The sequence below is a fragment of the Eumetopias jubatus genome, unplaced genomic scaffold (genome assembly GCF_037043125.1).
Source record: "Eumetopias jubatus isolate StellerSeaLion01/CBP00866 unplaced genomic scaffold, mEumJub1_p1.0 scaffold_13, whole genome shotgun sequence".
Lineage (NCBI taxonomy): Eukaryota > Metazoa > Chordata > Mammalia > Carnivora > Otariidae > Eumetopias > Eumetopias jubatus.
This window is the reverse complement of record NW_028274819.1, coordinates 26,900,598-26,915,068: the sequence shown is the minus strand read 5'-3', so window position 1 is coordinate 26,915,068 and position 14,471 is coordinate 26,900,598. Positions and strand designations below refer to the sequence as shown.

General features: G+C 47.9%; 1 protein-coding gene across 1 annotated transcript in view; it reads left to right on the top strand.

The window, feature by feature from the left end:
* Nucleotides 1-14,471, top strand: part of NAT10 (N-acetyltransferase 10) — a 37,859-nt gene that overhangs the window by 10,559 nt on the left and 12,829 nt on the right. Inside the window, exons 7-16 of the mRNA XM_028087701.2 lie at nt 119-233; nt 331-438; nt 3,777-3,910; nt 5,160-5,253; nt 5,377-5,475; nt 8,480-8,616; nt 11,638-11,762; nt 12,206-12,356; nt 12,643-12,739; nt 13,813-13,929. Coding sequence (XP_027943502.1) covers nt 119-233; nt 331-438; nt 3,777-3,910; nt 5,160-5,253; nt 5,377-5,475; nt 8,480-8,616; nt 11,638-11,762; nt 12,206-12,356; nt 12,643-12,739; nt 13,813-13,929 — 1,177 coding nt within the window. The remainder of the gene's footprint in view (nt 1-118; nt 234-330; nt 439-3,776; nt 3,911-5,159; nt 5,254-5,376; nt 5,476-8,479; nt 8,617-11,637; nt 11,763-12,205; nt 12,357-12,642; nt 12,740-13,812; nt 13,930-14,471) is intronic.

Here is a 14,471-nt window from a genome sequence, read left to right as displayed (position 1 = left end):
TTTTGGCTTTCTCAGAGACATGGGGGCCAAATGATTTTCCTGAAGAAAAGCCATACCTTTGTTGTGTAGACATTGCCTTCTTTCCCCCTCAACACCTCATGACCATTTTGTTCCTCAGATTTATTCTCTCTCTGGCCTCTTGTAAGAAGTGTCTCGTCATCGATGACCAGCTCAACATCCTGCCCATCTCCTCGCACGCTGCCAGTATTGAGGCCCTACCTCCCCAGACCCCGGTGAGTCAGCCAGCGGTCCAGGAATCGGGGTGAGGTCATGTTTTTTGTGAGGACCCTTCCGTGACAGTGGCAAACCTTCTCCTCTCCTCTCTGGTAGGATGAGAGTCTTGGTCCTTCTGACCTGGAGCTGAAGGAGTTAAAGGAGAACTTGCAGGACACCCAGCCGGTGGGCGTGTTGGTGGATTGCTGCAGGACCCTAGACCAGGTGAGTGTGGCATTCCGAACTTCCCTACCCCAGGATGGACAGTGCAGAGGGGAAATAGAACGTGCAGAAAGCAATGGAAGCCAAGTCAGGACAAGTCAGGACTTGGATTCTCCTGGGGAAGGGACCTTTTCTCTTGCTTGAACAACACGAGGGCTAGTCTCTGTCATTTGCGTTCGTTACAAGTCCAGGGATCACCTCTCCCTCCACCCCAGGTCATCCGTTCTGGGAGTAGAGGGTCTGGGGGGCGATGGGGATGATGGGGGAGATGGATTGAATTTAAAGAGGAACCCCCCCCCAGCATTTTTTTCCAAGAGAGGGTGATATATCTGTATTCTTCCATTTTAGTTAAGTTTTAAGGACATAAAGGTTTTTGCTTCAGCTTTGCGTAAAAGTGATAGGACAGCCTAAGGCCCCTGGTACCCTGGTTTCAGAGTGAGACCTGATAGGGCCCTCTGTGGTGGTGTGGACCTGATCTTTAGGTACAGATAGTGGGCTAGGAGGGAGCTTCCAGAATGCATTTCTGTGCTCACCGAGGTGGCCAGGGCTGGTAAACTCAGCTTCTCTGATGGTTCCTGGGCTGAGTAGGAGCTGACTGGGCAGTGCCCAGAGGCCTTCAGGCTGTCAGGTGTGTTCAGGGTTCCGGTCCAGCCTGAGCCAGAGGAACAGTCCAGGCCTCTTGACACTAGGCTCTGCCCTCATGATGGAAAACAGCTACAGTGCCCAGCAGTCTGATTTCCCTGCTCGTTCTAGAAATAGAATTATCGGCCACATAGCTCTCTATGCAGCCCAGGCTGCAGGCTCTAGGGTGCTTTGAGCCACTTCCTGGTCCCCTTTGTCAGAGAGAGGAAATGAGCGAGAGGATGGAGAAAGGGCAGAAGAGGGAGAAGCTGTAAAAACAGTAGTGCTGTAAGAAAATGCATAGAAAAAAATCACTAAGTAGGAAAGAGTGTGCTTTAAAAATGGAAAATGGTATTTCTACTTGGCAGTCCCGCTCTGCAGAGATAACTGCCATTGACAGTTTATTGTGTGTTCTTCTGGAACTTTTTCTGTGCATACAAATGGAGATTTTAAAAATATGCGAAGGGATTACACTCTACAGTGTAAGTGGTCCCCTAGTAGGCATTTGGGTTGACTCCAGCTTTTTTCCTATTATAAACAATGCTGTTAGGACCTTCTTACAGATACGCACTATCTCTAGGAAAGTTTCCAGAAGGATTGCTGGATTAGAGTGTGTGTGTGTGAAAATGGGTGTCGGACCAGTTCGTGGAACTAGCAACAGTGTGAAAACGCCTTTTTCCCTACACCTTGCCAGCTTTGGCTCTGGTTAAACTTCTAAGCCTACCAGTCCTGTGCCATGGGAACGCAGGATCGCTGTTTTGATTTGTGTTGCTTTAATTAAGAGAAAAGCAGGTACTTTTTTCATATAATTCTTGGTCATCTGGGTTTTTTTGTTTGTTTTGTAAATTATTTTGGGGGGGTTGGTTTTTCATTTTAGCATATTGTTTTAGAATGTGTTTTCTAAAAAGATTTATTTATTAGAGGGAGAGCACATCTGTGCAGGGGAGGGGCAGAGGGAGAGAATCTTCAAGCAGACTCCCTGCTGAGCAGGGAGCCCGACATGGGGCTCGATCCCGCGACCCACTCCGACATGGGGCTCGATCCCGCGACCCATGAGACCATGACCTGAACTAAAACCGAGAGTTGGACGCTCAACCCACTGAGCCACCCAGGCGCCCCTAGAATGCATTTCTAGTCCAGATAGCTTACCCTTCTGTTATGTTAGATTTTTCCTGGTTATGTTTTGTCAGAGTTTAAAACTTCTCAACAGTAAGCAACAAAAGAGCAAAATACAGTGCTCAGCAAAAACCAAGTTAAGATGAGTAGGACCTGGATCTCCTGAGTGTTTCCATCTGGAGAGACTCTAGCTTCTTGGAGCTCGTCCCCTTTCTTCCCTTCCATCTCCCTGGGCTTGTGTCGCTTCAGTGTCTTCTTCAGTGTAGCTGCCTGGGTGTGTCCAGCACCTTGTGCAGGATCAGACAGGCCAGGCTGGGCCATTTGGCCTTCTACCCAGTCTCAGCCTGTTCCCAGGGCAGATGCCAGTCAGGGAGTAGTGTTTGGCCCCCAAGTGGTGGTGTGGTTCCTCCTCTCATTCTGTGCCTCAGGCATCTTGCTCTCCTAGGTGCCAGGCAAGACCCTAGGCACTGGGCTCAGCAGTAAAAAGGAGGGGCACACCTGCTTCGTGGAGCTTGCGTTCCGATGGGTTGAGACTGACAGCCGGTCAAGGAAACAGGCCAGTCCTGACGTGTAGTAGAAGGTGCTGCGTACGCTGGAGAAACACAGGCAGTGTCAAAGAGGAATGGGGAGTGCAGGAGGCGGGAGGCCTGGTTTATAAGGTGATCCTGGAGCAAAGCCTTGGAGCAGTTGGGGAAAAGAGCCCGGGGCCGTCTGGAGGGAGAGTGCTTCTGGAGAGGGGCCACCAGGTGCAGAGGCCTGAGGTAGGAGTCTACCTGGTGGTAGACTCAAGGTAGACTGCTCGAGGACCAGTAAGGAGGCTGCCTGGGTTGAAGCAGAGTGAGTGGACGAGAGTAGGAGGAGATGACAGAGGTCATGTGGCACAGCCCCGTGGCCCTGAAGGGCTTGGCACTTACTCTCTGAGAGGTGGGCACCCACGGAAGGTTTCACGTGTCCAGTCTCTCAGCACAGCTGCTGGAGGGATCCCCAGGCTGAATTTTAAAATTCACCCTCTGGCTGCTCTGTTGAGTCTAGACTGTAGGGGAACGAAGGTGGAAGCGGAAAGACTAACTGGGAGTCTCTTGTAATAATGGGGGAAGACAGTTTGGGGGCTTTGAGGAGCGTGGCAGAGGACACTGGTGAAGGTTGGTAGGATTTGTATATATTTTGAAGGTAGCACTGATGGGCTTTGCTGGTGAATCGGGCATGGGGAGAAAATGTAGAGGCTCTTGGCCTAAACAGTGGGCCTGTTAACTGAGATGGGGAAGACTATAGATGGAGGAGGTTGGTGGGGGACACTCTGGGTTCCCCTCAGGTCAGTCTGAGAAGTCTGACAGACATACAAGTGGAGATGTATACAGTTGCATGTATACAGGGATTGCTGGGTGGGGAAGAGGTCTAGAATTGGGTGTTCCCAGTGGCATTTCAAGCCTTGAGACTTAAGAGGAGATGACCAGGCGGTGAGAAGCCGGAGTGCTGAGCCTTGCCTCTTGGCCTGCAAGAATGGGCCCCCTTTGATTTTGCCTCGACTTCTCCACAGTAGTGGTGGTAGATGGCTGAAACTTGGTCTTTCTCAAAGCTCACCTGATACGGTTCTCTTTTCACAGGCCAAAGCTGTCTTAAAGTTCATCGAGGGCATCTCTGAAAAGACCCTGAGGAGTACTGTCGCACTCACGGCTGCCCGAGGAAGGGGGAAGTCTGCAGCTCTGGGATTGGCTATTGCTGGGGCAGTGGCTTTTGGGTAAGGAGGTCTCATTCCCCCGCTTTGGGAAGTCTGAGCTCTAAGGAATAAGTGTGCGGGATAGGAGGCAGGGGACCGGGAGACTGTCCCTGGGTCTGTGCGGGCTCCTGTGTGATTTCTCTAGGTTGTGGGTTCCTGTCTAGACACAGCGACGCTGTTTCCCCCCGTCCCCCTGGTGGTGCACACATACGTGTGCAGGCACATGGATACATACACCAGGACCTTTGTGATCACTCTTTAAAGTTGAACAAACACACCAAAAAAGTGGGACAGATGTATAAAAGCGAAGAAACAGGAGTAAGAAACTTTAAAACTCTTCAGGAGATGGGAATGGGTGACCATCTTTGTTGACTGCGGACAGCACACGTTTGGTATTTTAATGATTTTGATCAGTAGAACATCTTGTTTCCTTTTAGGGAGCTGCCTTTGAGTGTGATGTTCCTTTCTGTTCTCTTGCCCTGGGTGGAAGATTTATGGAGTCGCCAGGAGAGTGTGTACTTCTAGCTTTACAGGCAGAAATAATGGACCTAGACTTTTCCATGTCCTCACATGCGTGATCTTCCTTGGTGCTCCTAATAGCTCCGTAAGCATTTCACAGTGGGATAAAACCCAGGCTCAGGGAGTTTCAGTGAGTCACTCACGATACCCCAGCAAGTCAGTGCCGGTGGTGCTGGGGCTGAGGGCAGCCCCTGACGTGCGGTCTCTCGTTCCTGCTGCTCTGGCAGGGCCCGTCAGCACCTTCGCCATTGGCACCCTTTACACTCAGCCAGGGTCCCCTGCAAGTTCGCTGCGGCCTTGGCCTGAGCGCTGATTGAGCTGTTGGGCCTCATGGTCTGAAGCATTCTCAGCACAGCTAGTGATGGCTGTGGGCCCACCCTCTGGTCCCAGGACACAAGCTTGGGAAGTGGCACGCTGGCTCCTCACACGGAAGGAGTCGTGTGCACGCACCTCTCGGCCGCGTGCCTACCCAGATGTCAGGAGCTGACTGCCGGGACGTGCTGACTGCCGGGACGTGCTGCCTTCTCGCTGTTCATGTGTTCTCATTAGTTTGGGAGGAAAAATGTACTCAGATCAGCAGTTGTACTTTTCCTCCCTAAAAAGTGTTCTTTTTTTTCTGCCATTATCTGTGGTAAATCCCGTGTGTCACAGGGCAAACAGAAATCTCTTCTTTTCCTCTTTTGTTCCCTAAACGTCCCTTTTGGATTTCCTAATTCCTTAAAAAAAAAAGTCCTCTTCTTTTGTTCAATAGGTACTCCAATATCTTTGTTACCTCCCCAAGCCCTGATAACCTCCACACTCTGTTTGAATTTGTCTTTAAAGGATTTGACGCGCTGCAATATCAGGTAGGAAATTAGGATAAGAACTTACTTTGATTCAGTGCTGGGTGTAAATCTAGGTGAAGTCTTTGGAATGCCTGCTTACTTTTAATTTCTAACATTTGTCATTGATTTGACTCTCTCCATCAGGAGCATCTGGATTATGAGATCATTCAGTCTCTCAATCCTGAATTTAACAGAGCTGTGATCAGAGTGAATGTATTCCGAGAACACAGGCAGACCATTCAGGTGAGGCTCATTCTAAAACACTGCTGTGTTCGGCCACTGTCCTGCGGTATTTAAATACAGTCATTTTATGTCCTGTGTAAATTGGGTGTCTTTTTCTTTTTTTAATATTTTATTTACTTGACAGAGAGACACAGTGAGAGAGGGAACACAAGCAGGGGGAGTGGGAGAGGGAGAAGCGGGCTTCCCGCAGAGCAGGGAGCCCGATGTGGGGCTTGATCCCAGGACCCTGGGGTAACAACCTGAGCCAAAGGCAGACGCTTAGCGACTGAGCCACCCAGGCGCCCTAAGTGGGTGTCTCGTATACAGTGTTGCTGTTTTATGATAAACCTGATCCAGATTTTCGGCCTCTTCTCAAGGTAAACTTGCAAGCAAACTCACAAACTTATGTAGCCACGTTGGAAAGTTATCGTTTTATCCCTTGAAAATCGAGTAAGTGGGATTTTGAGTATACGAATCAGCTAAAAGAAGTGCTATCACTGTTCTGACATCAGTTCTGATTTTCCTTAGTTACAGTAGGTTTTGAGATGGTGCATCTGTAACTAGAACAACAGCCTCTCCATTTAAAAAGAGAAAAATAATTTTGCAAGATGTACTCTGAATCTTTGTGGTTTAGCCAGTGGCCTACTTTCCTTTTTAAATAGTGTTTCCCTGAAAGCTCTATAAATCTCCAGTGCTCTGGAAGCCTGAATGGTCTGCACTTGTCCAAAGTACAGTTTTGTTCAGTTGTAGAGAAACATCAGTGTGACAGGCTTGCAGAAGGAATGGAGGCCCCTGGGCTCCCAGCGTAGGAGGCTCATCGATTATTTTCGGACTTGGGGTGGGAAGCGAGCCAGGTAAACTTGGCAGTTTATGACCTTTATGCCTGTGAAGGCATATGTATCTGCCTGTCAGGGAGGTATACCTTTCCTCAAAGATCCAGATTGTAAATAATGGTAAGTGTTTATTTATGTCTTTTACCTAAGGATCTTAATTTTTTCCTACTAGGTCTCTTTCTAGAATCTCTTCATTCTGTACATTTCTTCCCATTTTTGCCAGATTCCCTCAGCTTCACTGAAAGTGGGGGGAAGTCTGATGGTGGGGTGGGGTGGAGGGCAGGCCACAGGCAGTGAGAATACAGAGACCTGTTAAAACTCAAGAAAAATACACAAACCAGAGAAAGGAAACCTTTCCCTGAAATGCCCAGGCTCAGCCCTTGCTGCTGTTTGGATTTGTAATCAGAGACCCGCTTGTATTGCCAGAGTCCCTTTGTCTCCAGGCTGGAGTTTAAACACAGAAGAGGTGACCTGACTTTATGAGGCTCCATTTGGGTCCCTTTGAGGCCTCCTCCTCCTTGCTGGAAATTGAGAAAAAGACGAATATTAGATTAAAGTCAGCTACACCTCTCTGGGGGGCTGCTTTCTGCTGCTTTTGTGAGGTGCTCGTTTAGGTTTTTTTCCCCTTGAAGAGTCCAAGACATGGGGCCCTACTGAGGGTGTGTACTTGCTCTCAGAGTTGAGTGGAGTTGCTGTCTCCCTGATCCATCATTCGACTTCCAACAAAGCAGTTAGATCTTATTCGTAATGAAATACTTCAGAAAAGTAGAGGTCAAGGTAACACTCAGAATCTAAGCACTTAAGTCTAAGGAATGTCGACACTTTGTTGTTGACTGTGTTTATTTCATATTTTAAAAGTCATTCTTATTTTTGTCTTAAAAATGTAAAGCATTTAGACACAGTCGCGGCCCCTCTTGTACCCCTCGCCGTCCCATTCCCTCCTTGTGCCATTCCCCGTAGGTAATTGTGCTCTGGGTTGGTGTGTTTCCTTTCAGTTCTTGTGTTTGTATTTTCCTAGGTAAAATGGTAACATACCATACTTGTCCTTTTTCCCCCGCCTGCCTTGTTACTCAGCATTTGTTTTCAAGATTTGTCCAGATTGAAGCTTGTAGCTCTGGTTGATGTCACTCATTTTATGTTTATACTACTGTTTATTTATGTTTCTAGGAGTGGAACTGTTTGATTTAGAGTATGCACAGATTTCCCCCTTTCTTGGATTTTGCCAAATTCTCCTGTAAAAAAGTGTACCAGATTACCTTCCCAATGGCATTTTTTTTTTTTTTAATTTTTGTTTTCCTCAAGTTCTTACCAACACTGGGTGTTTTATGGCTATTTAATTTTTACCTGTGTGTGAAATGGGATCTCCTTGTCTTTGGTATTGCAGTGATTACTAGTGAGGTTGCATGTCTTTATGTTAGTTGGCCATCAGGTTTCCTCTCCTGTAAAATACCTCTTCGTGGCCTTGCACAAACTTTAAAAATAGCAGGAAGCCCTGAAGAAAGTGAAGAGGTAGTTAGTATGTGTAAGGATGCCAAACTTAGGGCAAGTTTGTGGTATTAGGTGGCCAAGCTAATAATACAGTTAAGGACATGTGTTTGTGTATTAGGAAGGAATCGAGTCTTAGAAGTGTCCTCACCAGTTCAGGGAGACTTGGCCTTAATGACGGTGACCAAGCAGGGACCCCAGGACCCAGTGTGTAGCAGGCGCTTGAGACACCTGACATCGTCTCATCCGCCGCCGCCGCCGCTGGGCTGAGGCTGTCCCTCCAGCTCTCTGGCCAGAGTGAGGCTGGGGAGAAGCATGAGAAGAAAGGAAGGGGGAACCCCGCCTATCATTACTAGGCCAGGCACCAGCCAGGACATGTTTCTACATTTTCCTGATGTTTCTCTCGAGTAACCATCAGATAGGAATTTCTTCCACTTTACAGTGTGGAGAGGAGTCTGAGGCCGCGAGGCTAAGTGACCTGTCTAGGGGCACATAATTGGTGATTGAACTTCTGAACCCAGGTGTCTGGCTCCGAGCTCATTCTGTTTTATCCTGCCAGGGAAAAGTGGGAAGGAGGAGTGAGAGAAAGAAGAACTGGGAAGGGGGAGAGAGAGAGAGGACAGAGAGTGGCTTTTATGAGGCCTTGCAGGGATCACAGCTGTGGCCCTGGGGTGGCCGGTGATGATATAAACTTTTCTTTCCCGCAGTATATACATCCTGCAGATGCTGTGAAACTGGGTCAGGCCGAGCTGGTTGTGATTGATGAAGCCGCTGCCATCCCCCTGCCCCTGGTGAAAAGCCTCCTGGGCCCGTACCTTGTGTTCATGGCATCCACCATCAATGGGTAAGCACCTCGAGTGGGGGTCATTGATCCCGTTGTAGGTCCTTGCCTGTTAGGCGGCATGAGTGAACGCGCCTGGGTTGGGGCAGGTCGGTCCGGTTCCCGAAGTCAGAGTCGTGGGAGCGGCTTTGGTCTCTCCTGGGGCTTGTGCATGTCGGAGTCGGTCTCTCATTAATGAGTGGTGCCCACCTCTGGTCTGATGGTAAATGGGCAGCATGAAACTGAAGAATTTCATGACCCAAGTGGTAAAGGTCTCATTCTGTCTCTAGGCCTGATTAGGTTTGAGAGAGCACACAGCAGTACTGTTGTCGTCTCTTGTAGAGCCATGTGGAAATACAGTGTTACGGCAATTATCAAATTAGTGTAAGACAGCAGTCTTTTTTTTTTTTTAAGATTTATTTACTTGAGGGCGCCTGGGTGGCTCAGTCGTTAAGCGTCTGCCTTCGGCTCAGGTCATGATCCCAGGGTCCCGGGATCGAGTCCCGCATCGGGCTCCCTGCTCAGTGGGGGGTCTGCTTCTCCCTCTGACCCTCTTCCCTCTCATGCTCTCTGTCTCTCGTTCTCTCTCTCTCAAATAAATAAAAAATAAAAAAAAATAAAAAGACTTATTTACTTGAGAGCAAGGTGGAGGGAGGGGCAGAGGTAGAGAGAGGATCCCAAGCAGACTCCCCACTGAACGTGGAGCCTGACTCGGGGCTTGATCCCACGACCCTGAGATCATGACCTGAGCTGAAACCAAGAGTCAGATGTTTAACTGACTGAGCCACCCAGGCGCCCCAAGACAGCAGTCTTATAATGGCTCAAGAGCTTTGTTTAGATACTTGAAATATTTAGTTTATGCTCGCTGTAGAACCATTAGGAAAAATAGGCAAGCAAAAAGAAAAGTCACTTGATAGTATCACCACTGAGAGATGGCTACTGTTAGAATTTTGTTATACGTTTTCTATGCATTTATTTTACTTTTTTATTTTGAACAAGAATGTAAACACAGTTTATGTACTGTTTTTAATTTGCTTTTTTATGTAACAATATATCGTGAGCTCTTTCCAGGCCAGTAAGTATATATGTTCAATATTGGAAAGATTTCTGTGCGGAAATCACATCTTGAAGAGATTATTCTGTGTTACAGATTTATTACTGTGTCTGCTTTACTTATACTGAAAATATTTAAAGAAAATGGATTTTACTTTTTTTGTTAACAGTTTTCTTGAGCTATAATTCATATACTATACAATATACCCACTTTGAGTGTGTAATTCGGTGGTTTTTAGTATCTGCACAGAGTTGTGCAACCAGCCCCACAATCAGTTTTGCATTTTCATCACCCCCAAAAGAAAAACCATACCCGTTACCTATCGCCCTCTAATCCCTCCCTAACCCCCCCTGCCTTTGGGGAACTACTAGTCTATTTTCTGTCTCTATAGATTTGCCTATTTTAGACAATTCATGTAAATGGGACCAAACAATGTAGGGTCTTTTGTGACTGGCTTCTTTCACTTACCATAATATTTTCAAGGTTCATCCATGTATCTTGTGTCAGGATTTCCTTCCTCTTAATGGCCAAATAATATTCCATTGTATGTTTATACACTTTTTTTTTTCCATTCAGTTGTTAATGGACATTGGGGTTGTTTCTATCTCTTGGCTGTCAGGAATAATGCTGCTGTGAACATTTGTATATAGGTTTTCTGTGTGGACATGTTTTCATTGCTCTTGTGTATATACCCAGGAGTGAAATTCCTGGGTCAGATAGTAACTTTATGTTTAACCGCTTGAGGGACTGCCAGACTGTTTTCCAAAGCAGCTGCACCAATTTAAATTCCCACCAGTAGCATATGAGATTTCCAAGTTTTCCACGTCCTTGCCAGCATGTGTGTTATGTCTTTTTGATTATAGCCATCCTAGTGAGTGTGAAGTCGTGTCTCATTATGGCCCTCATTTGCATTTCTCTAATGGCTGATGATGTGGGGCATCTTATCATGTGCTTACCCGCCCTTTGTAGATCTTTGGAGAAATCTCTATTTAGATCCTCTGCTCATTTTTCTATTTGGCTTGTCTTTTTATTATTGATTTGTAAGGTTTCCTTATATATTCCAGGTATAAGTGCCTTACATGATTTATAAAAATTTTCTTCTGTTTTTTTCCCACTTTCTTGATATTGTCCTTTGAAGCACAAGAGATTGTTTTGTTGCTTGTGCTTACTTGTTTTTCTTTTTTGAATAAGTAAATGGAATTCTTTTGAGAAAGCTTTGTTATGTGTGGCCGGGAAGGAGAATAAAACACCTCAAAATTCCTATTTTTTCATCATTCTTTAAAAATAGTATTTGAGTAAAAGGAAGTATTTACATACATAGTCTTTAAATATTATTATCAGAGTGAGTACCATAAGTAAAAAAGAAGACCCACTGAGCGGTCTGCCCCCTCTGGTCACCTGCGCTGTGACTGAAGGAGGAAATACAAATGACAAGAGCCCATTTGGTGGCCAGAGTAAAGATGATTTCTTTTTTTTCCAAAATTTTTGTTAGTTGTTTGGTCATCTTTTCAGTGAAAGTAGGGATGAAAGGAATTACTGAGGTGGTGGGTTTATTCAGTCTTGATTTTCCAAACCGGAAGCGCTCTCTGTATTCCTTCCGGTGCATTACTTCAGCGACCGCTCACTCACTGACCATTGAACAGTGGTCCAGTTCGTTATGCTGAAGGCTTTACTTGCATCATCTTCCCAGTCCTTATTTTTTTTTTTTGGTTCACAGCACCATCCTGTGAGGTGTGTAGAATAACCCCCTTTTGAGGATGAGGCTTAAAGAGGGTGAGTTCCTTGCCCAGAGGTGCTCAGTAGTCATGCCAGACTTGAACCCCGGCCCCACCGGCCCTCAGCTGAGCCACCAGGCTGCCTTGCCTCCTGCAGGTGTGTGCACGCTCTGCTGGGAGTCCAGACGGCAGCAGAGGGGGGAAGGCAGTTCTTTGTCCTCTCCTAGACAGTGGATTTGGGACGTCATGCCTGATGGCCTTTGCTTTTGCTCCTAGCTACGAGGGCACTGGCCGGTCCCTGTCCCTCAAGCTGATCCAGCAGCTCCGTCAGCAGAGTGCCCAGAGCCAGATCAGCACCACCGCTGAGAACAAGGCCACAGCGACAGCCAGACTGGCATCAGGTACCCCCAGACGGGCCTGTCCACGGCGGGTCCCGCAGATTCTCTTGCAAGGTCCTCTCCTCGTACCAGCATGGGCGGTACCGGACTGTGCTGCCATCAGGCATAGAGGTTGGGTCCCCAGGAGGTGGAGTTGCTTTCCCCAGGGAACAGCAAGCCTGTGACCAGATGGGAGCCTGACCCAGGCTGGTCACCGCCTCAGGGCATGGTTGCACCGACTTAGCGGGATCCCTGTGGGTTCAGTGTCATGGCAAATTGACCATCCCCCAGAACAGTTTAAAACCACTCCGTTTAAATTCTCAAGCCAAAAAAAAAAAAAAAAAAAAAATTCTCAAGCCACATTTACGTGGGCCTGTGACAGAGAAAGTAGAACATTTGCCTTGCTCTTTTAGACAAAACACATCTAATAATTGTTTCTCATCACGTGTGTGTGTTGTGGGGAGCAGCACGGACCCTGCATGAGGTCTCCCTGCAGGAGTCCATCCGATACGCCCCCGGGGACGCGGTGGAGAAGTGGCTGAATGACCTACTGTGCCTGGATTGCCTCAGCATCACCCGGATAGTCTCAGGCTGCCCCCTGCCCGAGGCCTGCGAGCTGTATCCTCCCGGCATCTGCGCGCTGTGATGGGTGGGGGGGCGATGAAAGCATTGAGCAGAAGGCCTCGGCCCTTTGTTGCAGAGGCTGCCACTCCAGGGAGAGGGGAAAGTTGAATGTTCTCCATTTCCTTTCTGCTCCTGCCCTACAATACAGGGCTTGTCTGGAGGATGTGGGGCTCCTCCTTTCAGGCTGGGGGCAATCCATGTATCCAGGTCCCTTCTGGAAGCAGTATGTCCTGTTTGGGGCTCTCTTTGGTTTGTTTTGGTTGCTTAACTCCAGACGCAGCTACTACGTTAACAGAGATACCCTCTTTTGCTACCACAAGGCCTCTGAAGTTTTCCTGCAAAGGCTTATGGCCCTCTGTGTGGCTTCTCACTACAAGGTAACTGCAGCCAGCCCTTGGGTGAACTTCAGCTCTGACAGTGCCTTTTTTGGCTTTTCATACATATCTTTATTACCTGATGGCTCAGGTGACCATTGCACTGGGACTTAGATGTCCTGATGTTGTCGAGGTCCACTTATCTTGCTGGAGAGATTGCATTTCCCATTGATCAGACCTGTCTTGGGCTTCTAGCTTTGCAGACAGAGTGTGGAATTCCTGCACGTAGCTCCATGCTTGGTAGCTGGGGAGGGTGGAGAGCTTTGCCTGTTTTAAAATAGGTTCTTGTGTTTCTCACTCGTCTGCTGAGCAGATGGGCTCAGATGGCTTAGCAGTGGTTACCCGGTGGTACCGACTGACCGAGGCCAGCTCTGGGCTGTTTTTAAGGAGCACCAAATGAGAATTTAGAATATTTGAAAGTGTTCAAAACTGAAGGGCATGTTGGGAAGGACACCTGGTGAGAATCTAGGTAGCATTTTTATGAACACCCTTCAGCAGAAGGCTGAAGAGTTGGGTGTTTTGTTGTTTTTTTTTTTTTTTTTTTTTTGATTTATTCATGAGAGTCAGAGAGAGAGACAGAGAGACAGAGGCAGAGGAAGAGGGAGAAGCAGGCTCCCCACCGAGCAGGGAGCCCAATGCGGGACTTGATCCCATGACCCCAGGATCATGACCTGAGCCAAAGGCAGACGCCCAACCATCTGAGCCACCCAGGCGCCCCTGAAGAGTTGGGTGTTAGAAGTGGTGACAGGTTTTCTTGAAATAGCAGCCTCTTCTCAGGAAAAAGTTCACTTCCCAGCTGTGAAATCCACAGTACTGATGAAGCAGTCCTCTGCCCTCCTCCATAGCCTCAGCACTGTGTACAGATGACAGCAAACATTTGAGGTGAAGTCCCCTCTAGGCCATTTCAGACGGTTTCGGGCTGGCTGGCCAACATACTAGAAAAGCGCTCAGCGGGATTTCAGCTTGCAGCTTGGCTTTGGGGAGGGAGCTGCACCGGTCAGCCGATGCCTCCGGGGTGGCCTCTCGAGTAAAGGACAAGAGGAGTGGTTCTCAGGGACTCGTGTTTGTGCCCGCAGAACTCTCCCAATGATCTCCAGATGCTTTCTGATGCACCTGCTCACCTTCTCTTCTGCCTCCTGCCCCCGGTGCCCCCCACCCAGAATGCCTTGCCCGAAGTGCTTGCTGTCATCCAGGTATGGTGGCCATGATTTGGGGAAGCACTTAGGAATCAAGGATTAAAAAAAAAAAAAAAAAGGAATCAAGGATGAATGGCTCAGTAACTGTGGCGTGGTGGGGGAGGTGTTGATTCCCGGTGTGGAGCCAAGTGTCTGGGTGATTCGAGGCAGGCGAGTAGGGTGCGTGGAAGGAAACCACCGCCGACGGAAACCCAAAGCCCCACTGTTGGAGGAGAGGTGAAAGTCGGAACTAGCCTCTCGTATTTTGACCTAGGGCTCCTCCTAAAACAGAACTTGTTTTCCTCCTTTATTACAAAAGCAATACCTGTACTTCTAAGATTAGAAGATACAGGTTGGAAAAAATAATGTTTTTAATGCCTGGCATGTGCTTACACATTTCTTTTCTTTTCTTTTTTTTAAGATTTTATTAGAGAGCACACACGCACACACACGTATGCGCAGGGGTGGGGGAGAGGGACAAGCAGATTCCCCACTGAGCAGGGAGCCCGATGTGGGACTCTATCCCAGGACCCTGGGATCATGACCTGAGTTGAAGGCAG